This window comes from Asparagus officinalis, chromosome 8, assembly GCF_001876935.1.
Source record: "Asparagus officinalis chromosome 8, Aspof.V1, whole genome shotgun sequence".
NCBI lineage: Eukaryota > Viridiplantae > Streptophyta > Magnoliopsida > Asparagales > Asparagaceae > Asparagus > Asparagus officinalis.
The window spans coordinates 96,067,989-96,086,704 of record NC_033801.1 but is presented as its reverse complement, the minus strand read 5'-3'; the positions used below and the strand labels follow the sequence as shown (position 1 = coordinate 96,086,704).

The 18,716-nt window shown below is 34.2% G+C and overlaps 1 protein-coding gene across 1 annotated transcript in view; it reads left to right on the top strand.

The window, feature by feature from the left end:
• The window catches only part of LOC109822088 (porphobilinogen deaminase, chloroplastic-like), an 11,735-nt gene continuing 7,145 nt past the window's right edge, over positions 14,127 to 18,716 (top strand). Inside the window, 2 exon segments of the mRNA XM_020388254.1 lie at positions 14,127 to 14,448; positions 15,130 to 15,535. Coding sequence (XP_020243843.1) covers positions 14,246 to 14,448; positions 15,130 to 15,535 — 609 coding nt within the window. The 5' untranslated portion in view covers positions 14,127 to 14,245.

The window sequence follows — 18,716 nt, the reverse complement described above, 5'->3', positions numbered from 1 at the left end:
GGGAGTCATCAGATTGTAACTTTCATTATCAGTGTTTGATGGGGATAAGTTATCTATTGTGATTTTTTAGACAGTCTACAAAGATCCAAGGATTAACCCAGATTATTTAGTTGCATTTATAGTATTGTAGGGCTAGGAAAAGCACCATGTAAATATTGATCCATAGCTATTTAAACATTTTCACTAATAAATAGTATTGTGGGGTAACAAAATGACAATCATTTAAGTAGAAGCAACCTCGCTTTTACCTTGAGTATATGGAACATAACTCTCTCAGATTTTTACTAACAAATACTTACCTAGCAAATAAGCCTTAACAAACTTCACTTAAGAGGTTGAGAAAATGAAACTTTCACTAAGACTTTGATTCAATCCTCCTTTCTAACTTAGGTAAAATTACATGAAGTATGAACATAAATGTGAAAGAAAATAAGAACAGAGTTCACAGATAAAAATTAATAAGCACGTTATGCCAAACACTGTAGATAGAAGTATTTTACTTCATTATTATTATTCTATTTGGTGAGTAAATTTTCACCAAAAGTATGTTACATTTCAACTCCAATGTAAGTATGCACTTCAAGTCCAATGTAAGTATGCACTTTGACGTTTTCTCTGCTTTAGATGTGACTGTTCTGTTATAGCCTAAAGTTTGTAATACATTATTGGAGTAGTCAATTGTATCACTTATCAAGATTTAGAGGTACATCTCGTTGTTTATTATACATTATCTCTCTGTTCTTGTTGAAGAAAAAGTGTAAGAGAAATCAACTAAACTGTGGGAAGAAAGAGTATGATCACCACGCGTGAACTACTTCATTTACACAAATTAAGGATCAATTTAGCAGGACGATGGTATAAAATATTTTAATCTTTTATATATATTCTCTTTAATTGCAATTTATTTAACAAATAAAACTATTTTAGTCTTTTATATATATTCTCTTTAATTGGAATTTATTTGACAAATAAACTTAATAAACAAATTTCTAAATCTCAGAATATCACCTTTATCCCACTCCCCGAACTACATAAGATGACTATGGTTTACTTTAAGAAGGGGTATGATAGCACTAATGAGAAGAATAAAAAGCTACAAGTAGCTAAGAATATGCAAGTAATTTAATTTTATGAATGGATTTTAATTACATATGATGCATTGTTTATATTATCTTTATTATTGAAAATGCCCCATGTGAGGATCTCCTAGGAGATCAATAATTCTAGAACTGGTATAACTCAGTTGCTTGCACAAGTTAAACTTGGGAACAAAAGTGTTAATTGTATCAGTATGTTGGAACTGATTCTCTACATGTTATCCTCTTGTATACATTTTTTTGGTCAATGAAAAGTTTTCATTCATTTACCAATTGTGAAATGTACAGTACATCAAAATACCAGAATGCCTGGTAATCAAATCAAAAGAAAAATTTACATTCTCTCAATTGTATCTTTCATATGAGCAGGTATAGTTTTATTCAAAATTTTTGAGAAGATTGAGACTTTGATTGCCCGAAATAATATACTTGGCTCCCTAGCTTTTCCTTGAAATATCCTTAAATTCCTTTCTTGCCAAATCAAGTAAACTGCTGCTGAGAGTGCCATCATCTTCATCATCTTCAAGAATCCTCTTCCCTTCAAGTTTAAAGAATACCAGTTTATAATTTGGCTCCAATCACATGATCTCCAAGAATAGCTCATCCACTCCATCACTTTATTCTAGATTTCAGTAGTAAACTGACACTCAAAGAATAGATACCTAATTGTTTTAGGTTGGCATCTAGAACAGAGCACACACTGATTTTGATTAACCTCCAGAATACCCATACGACATAACATGTCCAATGTGAGAAGTCTGGAGTGGCAAACTAACCATAGAACAAAAAGAGTGTTTAGCATATTGAAACCCTCCAGACTGTGTCAAACCAGTCCACTGAAGGAGCAGATTGAATTAGAGCATAGTACACAGAGGATAGATGAAACCTACCATTTTTGCAACAACCATTGATGAATCTGTGCATGTTTTTCTTCATTGCCAAATTTGTCAAGCACTAAATTTTTAACTTTGAGAAGTTGCTTCCAAATCCATGAATTATTCACTTTATTTTGAACTTGCCAGACATTTGAAGTTTGTAAGTAGTTTTTATGTATTCATTTGATCCATAGCTAATCTTTTTTCAAGTGAATCATCCATAGGAGTTTAGTTGCAGCTGCAAAGTTCCATGCCCTTGCTGAAAACAGACCCAAACCCCGTTTTTTCTTGCTTTGACAGATAGTATCCCAGGAAACCATATGAAATTTATGCCCCCAAAGAAACTCAGAGAAAAGTCTATCAAATTTTTCCAAAGCTTTGAATGGTAGGATATAATTGCTGATCCAATAGGTTTGAATTCCCAGAATTACTGACTTGATAAGCTAAAGCCTTCCCGCATAGGATAGTTTCCTTTTATGCTGCTAGGTTTGGAATTTACTAGATATCTTATCAATTAGAGTAGAACAGTCAAGATAAGTAAGCCTCTTAGCATTCAGTGGCAGTCCCAAGTATTTCATTGGTAATATCCCCTCCGAGAAGCCCAGGTAGTTGCATATCTGAATTTTCAAGCTTTCATCAATTCCACTCAAATACATTGAGCATTTACTAGCATTAGCTTCCAATCCAAAGACCTGACAGAACTCCTGAAAACAAGTGTATAATCTAGCAATAGACTTCATGTCAGCTTTACTAAATAAGAGCAAGTCATCTGCAAAGATCAAATGAGTGATCTTTAATCTGAAACATTTATGATGATACTTGTATATCATGTCACCCTATAGAGAGCTCAACTTTCTTGAAAGATATTCCATACCCAGGACAAATAGGTATGGGGATAAGGGGTCTCCTTGTCTTAATCCTATAGTACCATGAAAATAATCATGCAGTGCACCATTAAGAGATAAAGAGAACTTTGGGAAAGTTATGCATTCCATAATCTAGCAAATCACAATACTAGGAAATCCCAGACCAGTTAGCATAGCTCTGATGAAGTCCCAACTTATAGTGTCAATGGCTTTTCTCAAGTCAACATTCAGAATAGCTCTAGGGGAAATGTGCTTTCTACCATAATTTTTAATGAGCTCATGAGATAATAAGAAATTACTAGAGATAAGCCTCCCCTTGACAAAAGCACACTGAGCTTGATTAATCAGGTACCCCATGTGTTTTCGAATTCTGGTAGCAATTATTTTAGTGATAATTTTATAAATCACATTGCAGCAGGAGATTGGCCAAAAATCTGATGCTGAAATGGGGTTGAGAACTTTTGGTACCAATGTAATTGAAGTAGTACTGTTGAAGGAACCAAGAAGTTTACCAGATTTAAAGAACTCTTCAACAGCAGGAAAAGGTCCTCATTGATAATGTTCCATGCAGACTTGAAGAAAGAGGTATTAAAACCATCAGGACTATGAGCTTTAGTATCTGACATTGAGAAAAGAGATAGCCTGATTTCCTCTCTAGTAATAGCGGCACTCACTTGAGAACACTGGCTAGAGGTTAGAACATGACCATTAGAGATCACATTTGGATTAGGAGCATCGGTGAATTTTCCAGTCCAAGAAGCTTCTTATAATAGCCAATGAATTCTAAGATAATTTCAGGCATCTCAGTGATTCTAGCTAGCACCATTTTCTAAATAGATTGATAAAATTCTGTTATGATGCCTCTTGGCTTTCATAGTAGAGTGAAAAAATTGAGTACACTTGTCACCATATAACCCCCAACTGATATTAGCTTTTTGCCTATAAAAGGAATTTTCCTATTATATCAGCTTGGTATATTTCTTGACACACTCCTTTTGTTTTGATATCAGTGCTGGATTAAGCAGATCAGAATTCAGCTGCATTTGAACATCCTAAAGCTCAGATTTTGCTCTTGAAACTTGTTCAGTGATGTGCATAAAGTGTTTCTTATTTAAATTTTTGAGAACATGCTTGAGCTTTTTGAGTTTGGAGAATACCCTATACATGTTATATCCACCAATATTCTGATTCCAAACAGAGCTGACTACTTGTAGATAGCCAGGGTGTTTAGTCCACATGTTAAAGAATTTGAAAGGCTTCTTGCCATCAAAATTTTCCTCACCAATAGTTAGCAGGCCTAGGGAATGATCAGAGCAAAGAGGCATTAGGAATTCAACCTGACTGGTTATGCACTGGTGAATCTAGTCCTCATTAACCAACACCCTATCAATTTTGCTCCATACTCTTGTATCTGCTTCCTATTTGTTGCACCATGTGAAATAGCATCCAATAGTTTTGATTTGCAATATCTGACAAGAAGATATAAAGTTTTGAAAATCCTTAGTTTTAGAGTATGATACTTGTGCTCCCCCTAATTTTTCATCATTATAGCATTGTAATTCCCTCCTACCAGCCAGGGACATCTAACTCTCCTTTTAAATGACAGAAGTTTTTCCCAAAGAATTTTCCTCCCCTCCATTTGATTAAGAGCATAAACTATTGTGACAAGACATGATAATCTCCCATCTTTAGATTTCACAACACAAGTCATATATTGCTTAGATATTTTAATACTCTAAACTGAGAGAACATCTTCATCCCATAGAATCCATATTCTAGCATTATTTTTTGTCTGAACATTTGAGGCCCATTTCTAATTTCTTGCAATTTGGTTGGCAATCATCTGTATTTTACCTTCAGCCACATTTGTTTCCAGAAGAGCTAACAAAGAAAGCTTGTATTCTTGAATAAACTACTTAACAGTCACATGTTTAGAGGACTTATTAAATCCTCTAATATTCCATATAGCAAGATGCATTTTATTGAGATGTTCCACCCCTATCAATACAACAGGGGTTCAAGTCTATCTGCTGATCCAAAATAGTATAGTGTGATGTTTGTATATGAGGCCTAGACACATTTATAGATTTGGCTCTTCTGGCAGTATTGCCTCTCATGACACTAGAAAATCCAGAGGAGTTAATGGTAGGAGAGAATTGATGTACACTCTTGCTAGAATTATGCACCTCCAGACCCCCAGGCTTTCTATTATAGAATTCCTTTTCATTCTCTCCTTATTATGCATGCACACTTGCCTATGTATGTTTTCCAGGAACCTGATCAATCTGAACTCCAAGCCCAGATAGTCCAGCATTGGCTCCATTATCACCACTTCCCACATGAATATGATCAGTATGCTCTGAAATAATTTCTTTACCAGCAGCTCATTTTGTTCACACAGCAGTAGCATGTGCATCATTAACATGTTTCTTATTGATAGGAATCCACATCTTCTTTATAGCATATTTTTTATAATTCTGAGTCTAATTTCCCACAATTTTGCACCAAGAACACCACCTTGGTTTAAATTCATACAAGACTTTTTTATTATAACACTTGCCATCTGGACCTTTAATAACCACATAATCAGGTAATGGTTCATTTAAAGGTAGTTTCACCTCTAGCAACACTCTGGCGTAACTCAGTCTTTGTCTTGTAGTCGTAAGTTTATCAGTAGTGATTGGATACCCAATTAAACTTGCAACCTTGTGAATACCAATAGGACTCCACAAATTCAGTCTCAGGTTAGGAAATTGAACCCAAATAGGATAGACTTGATACTAAATCCTATCAATATCAGTGTCTATAGTCCATGGCTTAAGGACAAAAGGCCTAGATCCAAAGAACCATGGCCCAGCTTCAAGAACTTCCATCATTTGCTTCTCAGATTGAAATTCAAATAGAGAAGCCCCATGTTTAATTAATGAGACTTTCGGGATAGAGATTCTACCCCAAAGCTTAGAAATATAAGACTCCATTGATTTGAACTTAACATTCAATCCAATCACATGCCCAACCAAGGCAATTTTCTATAGATCTACACATTCTCCCCATTCTTTTTCATTAAATGCAACAATAATTGAATGGGAAGAAGGAATGAAATCCAATGATAGACCATCCCCATTTTTTTTATTATCATCAAATAAGCTAGCAAAAGATTTTCTTACATCTTGCTCATTCTTTTCAAGATTCATATTTTCATCATGGATTTCCTCATTTGATTTTTCTTTATCTAGATTTAGAATCTCAGATTCATTACTTATAACCAAATTCTAACCACCAATAGGAGGATTCTTATCTAGATGAGCATCATTCAAATGAGTATTATTGGCATTCAGATTAGTATTCACATCCAAATCAGATTCAATATCATCCTCTACATCATCAACCCAAAGAATAGAGTGGGGGAATTACTTAGCTTACGAGTAACACGAAGACTAGAGTTGGATCGAGGTTGTAGATCTGTTAATGGCTCCGATCTTGCAAGAATCTCCGCCAACAACAACTTTTTCCTAGCTCATTTAGGCCATGTGCTTTCCATTTGAGGAATCAAAGTATTCACTGTTTCATCCAAAACAGCTCCAGATCCAGACGAGGAGGAATTTCCACATCCAGATGAGGAGGAGAAGATGAATATTGAGTCTCTCAGCTCATTGTTTAGGATCCTCTTGCTTAGATTCTTCTTCTTCTTCGCCATTCAAAACCAGGCGGGGTGCACGTTAGCGGAGAAAAAATCGCCCGTTAAAATGCACCATTCAGACAGTCCGCCAAAAATCAACACTCAAAAATCAACACCAAAATATTGATTACTCTTGTATACATTATTTGATCTCTTTGTATAAGTGGAACAAACAATTGATATTTACCAAAAATTCTCTTAGTTTGACACTCAATTCTTTCATTAGTTTGCCTACCTCTTGCACAACTAATTTGCTTTCATCAAAATCAACATGAGCTTAGAAATTAAACTACATATTGTGCTAAAAAAATACCAAAAAAATTATATCTTAGCATATTTTACTCTACTTTGCATTTACGAGCTCTCAGGGTTTCAATTCCTTATGCAGTGGGTACATGCCTATGGCCAGTAATGGTCTATGGGTATACTATGGCCACATAGAGTCCGTTACCCTAGGGATGAGAATAAGAAACTCTTCTCTAATTAGGATCTCGAAGATTTTGAGAGGAAGATAGGCCCTTTACATATTTAGTTGTGATCCTTGCATTCTTATATTTTCCATTCATATGCTTGCTTTGTAGTATGCACATCACAAAATGTGACAGAGAAAGAGGGAAATAAATTATTTGGTCCCTAAAGTTGGATTTTTTGGTTTGGGCTTCTAAAATTGAATTGTTTGGTCCTTAAAAAATGCATTTTTATTTTGTGATGAGCATCATGGCTAAACTATCTTCACAAGTTTGAAACATCTACATCATTGTGCTTACATATTTAAGTAAGCTTTACATTTTCAATAAATGTCACTATAAATGCCTTTACTTATATCCTGTGATCAATAAAAACTAGCCTTTTCTATATTTTATGTCATTCACAATGCTTAATATTCCTATAATAAGAAATCCCAATAACATGCCTCAATAAAGTAGTAAACTAGTGATATAGAATGATTTTTAATTATATATGATGCATTGTTTACATTATCTTCGTTGTTAAAATGCCAATTCTTATATTGATCTTTTTTGTCTCGTAGGAATCATTGGAAAACACGTATGTCGAGGTTGTTGCATAGAGATAGGAGCCCCTAACTAGAGAGAATAATTACAATGTGAGCCATTTGGTTTGTGGGCTTCCCAAAAAGGGAAGAATCGGAAGGGTGGGAGTGGGAGCTCAGAGATTGTCTACATAATTCTAGTTCTCGATGACATCGGCGATACGCTCGGGGGTACCCTCTTACATGCCGCAAGAGGATTACATTCAGCAGGCGATGCGGCTTATTACATTGGTGATAAATCTTTTGGATGGTCAGATTGCTGAGGAGTTGTGGGAGGATATTCAGGACTCGTGCATGTAAGTTGTCCACCCTACTGCTACTTTTGGGTTGACTTCCAAGCAAATTATGAAATCTTGTAGATGTCGGGTTCCTACTGTTGGGTCCTTTTGTTTTGATGATGATTAACAAATAATTTATAACTAATATTGTTTATCTAATGTTTGTATTTTGTATTTATTCTAGGCAAACAATAAGTTGAAGGTTGGAAGGAATAGCGCTTCAACGATCATATCCAATGGAGGTTGGCGGAATAGTGGAGTGAAGCATTGCATTCATGTTGAAGATCCAAGTTCAAACTTCATCCGCAAGTTTACCAAGTCGTGCTTATTGAAGACCTTCATCAAGCTTGGGTAATTTAGTTTAGGTCTTTATATTATGTGTGTTAGTACTTTAAGCTCAATTATATATACACATACACGTTTTTGGTTTTGTATATATATAGTTATATATATACATACATGTTTTTGGTTTTCAAGTTTATATAAATATAAATTTATAGAAATAATGAGTTATTTGTTTATAGACTTAACAATCATTATATACATATTTTATTAATTCTATATAATTATTTTATAAAGTTTCAAAACATGGTTTAGTCAAAATAACAAAACAAGTGTTGTTTATTTTCATGTTTTGGACTATTTTGAAAAATGAAGAGATTCCTCATTTGGGAGGTGATTTTTATAACATGTGTATTATCATGTCTATAATCATTTCCCAAAGTTTTACATTTTTCTAATTTTATTTGCTATTTTTAAAAAAGATTTAAAATCAGATTTATTGTTTCAATCAGGCTGATACAGTGTTATCAATCGACTGATGACTGTGTTCAGTCGACTGAAGAAATCACTTGGAATAGCAAAAAGTTTCTATTTTATTTTGGACGACTGATCACTCGATTGATGATCCATCAGTCGATTGATAAATATCGTCAGTCGATTGATGACCTAGAAAATGCCTCTAACGATTAGCTCATCAGTCGACTAATAAAACCCGTCAGTCGACTGATGCTGTAACGGCTAGTTTTTTTAGCCTTTGTCCTATTTTGGGTTTTTGATCTTTTTGCTTTGTTTTTCTTATATCTTGGGGGTCTCTATAAATACCTCTTATACCTCAGACTAAAAACTTAACCAAGAGAATTGTTTAAAACAAGTTTAAGGGTGTTTTGTGTTTGTTTAAAAGAGTGTTTAAGAGTTTTGTTTGTAAAGCAATTTTCACAAGAGCTTGAGGAAGATCATCAATTGTGTTTGAGCATCCAACTCTTCTCCCTCTCTCTTGATCTATAGAGAAGTTTTTCTTAAACTTAATTCTAGCATTTTATATGTTTGATCTTAATTTCGTAAGCTAGATTTCATATTGAGTTTAATTATTTTTATTAAATCTCTTTGTTCACACACAAGCATTGAGCTTATTGTATATATATTCATAGTATAATTTGGGTTATGGGTTTGTAACTTAGAGTGTGAGCTTACATTAAGTTCTCGTCTATTGTAGAGAACAAATCATTATTGTATTTGAGCCATTTTTGTGAGGATTCACTTTGTAATACACTAGTACACCAAGAGGAGTGTGTGGTGAGAGATGAGGTCGTCCCAAGAGGAGTGGGGTAGGTGGTAATGCCTAGAGGTAAGTTATAATTCCTAACACTTGAGGGAGACACAGGTTAGAAACCAACACTTGATGTGGTAGTTAGTGTAGTTACATTGTGAGATTATGAACGTTGATCGGTGAGTGTTGAAAACCGATATTGTGTGGTGTAAATATTTTCGGGTGATCGTTGAAAATCCGGTGTGATAGTGGATTTCTCTCCGAGAGTAGGGATCGGAGATGTAGGACGGAATGTCTGAACTCCGTGATCATATTGTGTGTTTGCATTGTTTATTTGCGCACTATCACTCTTATTTGTTTAGTAGTTTATTTCACCCTTGTGTTATTTATATATCCTTGCACATATATTTGTAATATCTCATTTGCTAGGATATATTTGTTAATAATTTTTAATTTGGTATAAAATCAGATTAGATTAGCATAAACCCTATTTACTCCCCCTCTAGGGTTCTTTCCTAGTGGCATTATGATGCTTTCACCTACACGGCTGCAAATATTCATTATGAACTTTTTGACCTCTCAATAAGTATTTACCAATAGGGAGAGAGTAGTAGGCATGTATGCTTATTTATATACGTAACACATGATTATACACACACAATACTAAATGTGTGATTCTAAAATAAATTTGTTTTGCTGTTAGAATGGAGATGATGTCATTGGGAGCACGAACTGTAGGGATGGAGCCGCCAGTAACACGGATGATGATATGCATAGGGGTGGATGACCTGAATTAGTGAGTTTTTATATTTTTGTATCTTGGACATCCTTATATAGGAGATTATGAGATGTTTGTATACTTTATATCCTAAACTCTTCTTTGTGGAAATTGAGATGTTTATGGTATGGTTGTGGAGATTTTACGGACTTTAGCTTGTTTATTAATGATATTGCATGATTCGGATGACCTCAAGTAATGACTTTTATCTTTATCTATCTTGAAAATCTTTGTACGTGAGATTATGTCTTATTTGTATACTTTTATCATATTGTTTGTACTATTTTATATTCTAGAGTTTTGTCTGTATAGCTTGTTAAATGATTGTCTAGATTTTGTGAACTTTTGGCTTATTTTTGGATTGTAGAAATATCGAATGTATTGTGTATGTACACTTGGATGTATGCAAGATATTAATTATAGATATGTGCAAGGGATTTTGAATTTTATGATGTTATTGATAATATGTACATAAGAGATTTAATTGACATCAATTTTTTGACTGATTATTTACATCCTTGACAGGTGGCTGTCAAGGATGATCATCCCTGATGGTGCCACCTGTCAAGGATGATCATCCCTGGCGGCATCGCCATCAGGGATGATTGAACAACACTGACGACAATCGCCGTCAGGAATGTTGCCGTCAATAATATCTATTACTAACGGCTGCCCGTCAAGGATGTAACATCCCTGATGGGACTTTTGCTGAAGGCATATATATCCTTAACGAGAAGCCATCAAGGATATGCATTCCTAACAAAATTAGTGACATCATTGATAGCTTCCCCGTCAAGGATGCACATAATTCTAATAATATATAATTAGACTGTTCAAAGGTATCAACTGAATTAATTATATATTGGCTTTTTTAAATTAGCAAGTTGATCGACTTTTGCGAGTAAATTCACTGCAAAATGGCATGAGACTACAACTCGTCCTCTAGGATAACCTAGGGGTTGAAAAGCTTATTGTACGTGCTAAATACAATTACAATACCTACGAAAGTGAGTTAGGATTTTTCTTTCTTTCCTTTTTATTTTCTTTCTTTACTAGAGGACTAGCAAAAGTTTAGGTGTGGGGGTATTTGATCATCATATTTTATTATATTTTTTACCGTCGTTATCTATTTTATTTGAATAAATATATTACTAATAATATGTTTTTCTCTTAAATTACGGGAAATAAAGAACTAATGAATAAGAGCCTAAAAAGAACTCAAACTCCCTCATTTTTAACATTTTATCGAAGCTAAAGATCAAGCCAAACAACCTATAAAAGTCCAAAAAATAAAGATTTAATAAGAAAAGAAATCAAGACAAAATCATGTTCAGGATGATCAACAGCAAAGAAATGGCATTATCTCTCAAATTGAAAAGCAAAATTTGACATATAATATTTGAATGTCAACTATCTCAATAATATGGAGCTATCTGAAGTGACAAATTTTGGATACGCCAATCAGTTAACCAACCGATTGGCCATTCAATTGGCGAATAGATTGGTTAATTGATTGATTCGCAACTGAATAGTAAACGGTTGAGATTTATTTTTTTGGAGCTCAAGGCTAATCTAAGGTCTTTTATTGATTGTTGTAGGCTATAAATTGAGGTAGAGAGTAAGTGGTTTGAGTGTGAATATTTTTTATGAACTCCTTTTCAGAGAGGAGGGCCTTTAATTAGGTCTTCCAATTTGTAAAATTTTTAAGTTTGCAATAAATAAAAATTTCCTCCTTTTTTAATTTTATTTATTCTTCTTTGTTGATGAAGATGAAGATTTATTTTTAAGGGGCCAACCTCTTGGTAAGTTTTCATTTTTCTTCTCTTATTTTTTTTTATTTTAGAAATTTATGTTTTAGGATTTTATTTTCTTCTTATGTTGGTAGATTAGATTTATTTCATACTTTATAATGTAGATTTACTTTTATGCTCTTTTATTTTTTTATTTTTTTTATATATTTTATAGAATTTATTTTCTTCCAATTTTCTTTCATAGTATATGTTTAATTTTATGATCTTTTATTTTTGTTAGTTAGATTTCCTTTACACTTATAGCTTAGATCTTTATTTCCTTATTCTTATTTTTGTATTTAGTTTTTATTTTTGATCTTCTTATTTTATGCTTCGAGTGTAGATTTTTTTATTTTTATTTTCCAAAATGTGCAACTAAATATTGTAGGAACTCTAGAATTGTATGAAACTAGTTTGATTTTTTTATGATTTGTGGATTGCTCTCTTGTGCTCAAAATGATCATGCTTAGGATAATTAACTAGAGAATTAACTGATAGAAGAATTATTTGATAATCTATACTTATTTTAAGTGGTTTGATAGGTTATGCTTATGAATTCTAGAATTACTATCTAATTGTTATCTTTTTCATGAATGGTAATTTTACTTGGATGACTATTTGATAGGTCATACTTTCATTAAGTGGTTTGATAGTCTATATTTAATAAACATAAAGTAAAATGTGATAAAAAAAGAGTAGTTCATAAATACAAAATGAAACTAGCTAGTGGATTCAATTCTAGATTCCTATTTTCTCTCTTGATTTCCTTCATATTTTACTTATTTTTGTTTTCCCTCTTTTTAGTTAATTTTTTTAGTTTTGATTTTATTCTTTTGTATTTTCTTTATTTCTCGTCATTGTTATTCTTTATTTTCTTTTATTTGTCCACTCTCTTTCTTCCCTCTTATTTTAATTTTCTTTTATGAGTAAAATAATCACACACTCTTTATATCTCTTTTCTTCCACTCTTATTTGTCCACACACAACTCTAGGATCCAAGTTAGAATTTTTCCTACGCACCTTCCTCATGTGTTCGACATTGTTGTATTCTATAACTTGATTGTGCACTTGTAATCTCAATATTATTTTCACAACACATCAGTACGATATGATGTGATATGCTCTCGTTTTAGTTTCTGTTAAGCAATATGTAAGCTTCTTATTTATCATCCTAAAGTATATCCTCCTAAAATATATCCTTTTTGTGTAAATATTATCCTATTGGAGAAAGAACACTCATGTTTGCCTTCATCCATGATAAAATTAGACTTAAATATCTTTCAATTTTTTTAACAGAGAAATCAAATAATAGGATCCAACTGATCATCCATGAGTAATATGGTCTATCATCCATCATTTGTTTATTTGCACTCTTCACTTAAAAAAAGAAAGAAAAACAGAAACATATATACTGAATCTGGGTTTTTAGAAGGTTAAAATTCACTAAGGGGGTGTTTGTTTCAAATCCTATAATTTTAGGATATGGATTTCACCATGGGATTTGAAATCCATAGGTAATTTGTTGTGGGTTAGGATTCCTAAAACTTTGTTTGTTTCAAAAATATTTTGGAATTTGGAATACTATAATTTGTAATATTTTTGTTTGTTTCAAACTTTTTGGAATTTGAAATCTTTAATTTGTCTAACTCTTTTAAAAGAAAAATTCTTTAAGGACCCAAAATATGAGACCAATAGGGGGACAAGTGAGGTGTCCCCCTCCTATTGAATAATGAGTTGGCCATCATTAATGATGGCCAACTCATTATTCAATAGAAGGGGGACACCTCACTTGTTCCTTTTATTGGTCCCATATTTTGGGTCCCTGTAGCAAAGCTCCTTTTAAAATCCACCCCACATCCCACCCAAAAAAGAGGATTTCACAAATTCTTAAATATAATACTTTTTTATTATTTGGGGATTTGATATTCTAAAAAGAGGATTTCACAAATTCTTAAATATAATACTTTTTTATTATTTGGGGATTTGATATTCTAAAATTTGTTTTGAAACAAACAAGTTTTTTTTTATTATTTGGGGATTTGATATTCTAAAATTTGTTTTGAAACAAACAAGTTTTATGGAATTCTAACACCCAAAAAAACCCACTTTTTAATCCTAGAATTTGAAATCCCCTGACATTATCTTTTTTACCCCCGAAGAATATACGAAAACCCAAAACCCGCATCCAAATCCCAATCCCGTGAGGGTTCAATCCCAATCCAAATTCAAATCCAAATCCAAATCCCTTTCTCTTCCCCTCCTCTTCCTTTTCTTCACGAAAAATGGCGAACCCCATCATCACCATGAGGTCCTCCAGCTCGCACCACAACTCTCCAATGGCGGCCGCGTCATCTCCCGGATGCCTTCGTTCTCCCTCCTTTAAAGCCTCCAAGAAGAATATAGCAATGGTGATAAGAGGAGCTCTAACTGTGGAGCAGGAGGAGAAGACCAAGGTGTCTATCTTGAGAATTGGGACAAGGGGAAGGTTAGCTTTGTTTTGCCCCACGGCGAAATGTTTGAGATTTTGTTGGGAATTTGGTGACAATTTCAGAGATTTTTGTCTTTTGGCTTTAGAATATAAGCTTACAGAATTCTTTTTGATCATTTCTGTCTGTTCTTAGTCCTGTTGGGTTTTCCCCTTGCTTCTATACGCTGAAGTTGGTCTAATTGGGTTTTGAGCATGGCTTTAATGACGCTTTGGTTATCCCGTTTTGAAAAAGTTTGAGTTTTTGGTTGAAACTTGTTCTTAGTTTTGATGGGTTTCCATTAATTATGCAGGTTTTGCCATAAATTTTGCTCGCTATCTGGTGCTTGATAATCTTTTAATTTTGGCAGGTTTTTGTTTGTCGGGTCTTTCCCATATGAGAAGAGTTGAAAGCCCTCTAATTGCTTGAAATTTGAGTTACTTTAGGATTATTGTTATTGAATGCTGCCGCTTATAGTTGAATTTTGCTTTTATCTAGAAGTTTTACTCCCATCATAATGTAGCTTATTTAATTTTAAATCCTGTTGTATGTAGCTGGTTGACCAACATTTGAGCCTCATGAGATGTGCACGGGGGTTCGCAAATTTTAATTTGATGATTATTCTTTAGTGTTTTGTCTATTTGTTTGAAACCTTTGCATAAAATTTTGATAATAATATTTCTGATATTTATGTAGGACAGTCCATTAGCACTTGCCCAGGCCCATGAGACCCGGACTAAACTCATTGCGACACATTCAGAGCTAGCCGAAGAAGGAGCAATTGAAATCATAATAATAAAAACCACTGGTGATAAAATACTCAACCAACCCTTAGCTGATATAGGCGGCAAAGGTTTATTCACAAAGGAGATAGATGAGGCTCTCTTGGACGGTAGAATTGATATTGCAGTACATTCGATGAAAGATGTGCCCACTTATTTTCCTGATGGGATGATATTGCCTTGTAATCTTCCGCGTGAGGATGTTCGCGATGCATTTGTCTCTTTGACTGCAAAATCACTTGCTGAGCTTCCAGCTGGAAGTGTTGTGGGCAGTGCTTCATTGAGGAGGCAGTCTCAAATACTCTATAGATATCCATCACTCAAAGTAAGTATCCATCTGATCTACATGAATGTATTCGTCAATGACGATTCATGTGGTTCTCATTGTTCTATCCAACATAGTTTTTCTCATTTATGAGCCTTTTAGTTTATTGATTGTGGATATACATATGTTTACCTCTATTTTTTTAAATTCCTCTGCAATTTAATTTGAAGCTCTTTCAATCCTGTGCATAACTATAAGTACCTATTTCATGCTATTGCTGTTCTTTGATGTCAAATGGTACTTTTCTCTTTATTGTTTTGTTCAGTTTTGGGAAAGAAGAAAGTGCGGGGTTTGGTGAGTCATATTTTTGGCTTTGGCAGCTAATCAGTTTTTAAATTTTGGAATCAGAATGTTTCTCCTTAACATTAGGGATGATTCATCATCAGTCATAGTGTTGTTTTCAGTTTATTGTTTCATCACCATCATTATGTTCATTTTTAATATGTAGTATGTCAAGAGTATAAAATTATAATAGTCACCACAACTTAGAAGTTTTGATCTAGTGGAAAGACCAGCATGGTCCTTTGACATGGTATCAGAGCCATCCAGATTAGGATCTTACTGGCCACAAATTTTTGCAATAGGTTTTAAGAAGAAAGATACCGCTCTGTGAATCCAGGTTTCAGACCCGTGAAAGGACCCTCAACCAGCTAGGGCATGTTAGAGGGTAGAATTGTAACCCTCAACCCTCACCACAACATCAGCATTTACCTGGTAGAGGATCTTTGACACAATGAAAGGTAGGAAACATCAGCTGTATACTGCAAGGTAATATGCCTGAAGAAAAAAAGGAACACTCAACACTTTTTGTTTGTTAAATGAATCTACAAGTTGTCTACAAATCGATATTTTCTGTATACACTTATGTCATGTAGGATGTATCACAAACTTTCATAATACTTTTATAAATGACTGCATTTTCCTGAACACTATCATCTCTTATCTTTTCATGTAGAACTTTTTGTGCAATCTAGAGAACTTTGGAGGTCTAGTATTTTCACTGGTTTTTATATTTCGTTTTTCATGAAAGGCTTGATTTACAATGTTGACCTCCCAGAGCAAGCTTATATTATAGGAATACTTTCTTGCGAACGCTTCTATTTTCCAAAATTCCCTTTAGTTTATAGCCTCAAGATATGGGCATAAAGTTTTGAGCTCTATCTTTGTTTGGGAACTGAGATGCTTCAGCAGATGTGAATGTAAAGATAATCGCATGCTCTGTGTCAGCAGGTGCTGCATAAATATAGTGCTTCTATTTTCCACGATGAAGCAGGTAGCAGACACTGGAATTAATGGTGCGTTAAGTGGAACATGCTTAGTTCCTTTGTGATTTTTGGTATGTGTGCTCATATGTATTACGTGCCTTGAAGTAAACAGTTTCTATCTAAATAGTATTGTTTTTAGACCCTGATTCCATTAGAACAAAAAATTGTCCACTTACAGTGCCTATGTTCTCTAGAATAAACAGATCAATAATTTGTGAACTTTTCATATGGTTGATGAAGCTGAAGCTTCACTACAAGTATAGACTTTCGGCAAGTTTCTGACATTGAATAAGTCTCTGGTTTACAGCTCACAGTTTAATGGGAGGTACTCCATACACAGTTTAGCTCTTACAGGAGTTGTTGAGCGGGTGAGGTCTAGTTTATACTCATACACTCCTGGGGTTATGATAATTAACAGCAGTATCATCTTTACATGTATTTATATATCGATATTAGAAAATGGTTCATGCCAGAATACTTATACAAACATCATTAAAGGATGCGTATACAGTTCTATATAGGTTTTTCCCTAATACTCGTAGAATTGGAGCCTTATTGTTTGAATATGTAGCATAGTTGATCTTAAGGTGGTTACTATTACCTATATCGAGAATAAAACACGAGAGGTCTCCCACAAATAATGCTGTCCAAAAGATAGTGCTATACTTAAGCCCTTATTTTTGCGTATCAAAAATTTCATCCACTTAAACGCCACTTTCCAAATATTATTATATATCCTTCTTAAAATAGCTCGGTTACTGAGTGTATGGCTCAGTCAAATTATATTTGCTTGGATCATTTCAAGCTTAGAGATGTAAATGGTGAACGCTTAATACCTGTTGCATGTATGCGTAGTTGGATGATCAAGAATCCGATTATCTATGAACCTTTTAGCTCCATAGCCCTCATAGTTGGAATTCTGGTGTTCTAAACCTCATTGACGTGTCTTCTAATGAGCTTCGCAGTTTTTCGAGTTGTCTCGACTCGCCTGCATTCTGTGTTCAATTCTGCGATCAAGTTGGCTCTTGATTCCATTGTTCTTTGTTCTATAGGTAATTCCGAAGCCATCTGTCTTATTCAAATGAAGACCAGCGTACAATTGGGTTCATACAAGATGTCTCGAATGAGGCATAGTGCTTGATAATCATAGAAAAAGGATTTTGTATATAGGAACTGGGAGAAGCACAACGTGGGCTCAACCTGGCTCAATCTGGCTTGGTCTGGTTCAGCCTGCGTATGGTCTGGTTCAGCAGATCTGGTTCAAGCTATAAAAGGGTTTTTTCTTTTTTTTTCTTATTTCTTTTTCTTCCCTCTTTCGTTTAGGGCGGCCAGGGCCCCTCCCTCTCTCTCTTGATTATTCTCTTCCCTTCGCAGCATCCATTCTCTTCAAACCTGATTATTTGTCTTAGATCTTAGCTTTCCTTTGATTCTTGGACTGAGGAATCTCCCAAAAACTCCAAATAGAAAATTCTCTCAGGCCCCTCGAGCGTGTGGTTCAATTTGCCTAAAGGTTCTCGTTTATGGATTTGGGCTCTTCTTCAGTGTAAATCCCTCCCCACTTGATCTATTTCATTTTTGATCTAGCGTATGGTAGTTCGCTAGTTTGAGCCTGTATAAGGGGGAGGGTGTGATTTGATGCCTCAACTCGCCTTTTTAGTGGTGTTGAAAATGAGAGATTTTTCCTCTTTCTGTATCTGATCTCCTCAGATTTACCTTGCAAGCGTCTCGATGTCCCGTATGGCCGAGTGGGTCAATCCTCTTGCCCGCGCCGACTGATGGCGCGCTCCCTCTTACGCCGGTGAGCTACTTTTTTCTGGATAATTACAAAAAAAAAAAAAAAAAAAAAAAAAAAACAAAAAAGAAAAAAAAAAAAAAAAAAAAAAAAAAAAAAAAAAAAAAAAAAAAAAAAAAAAAAA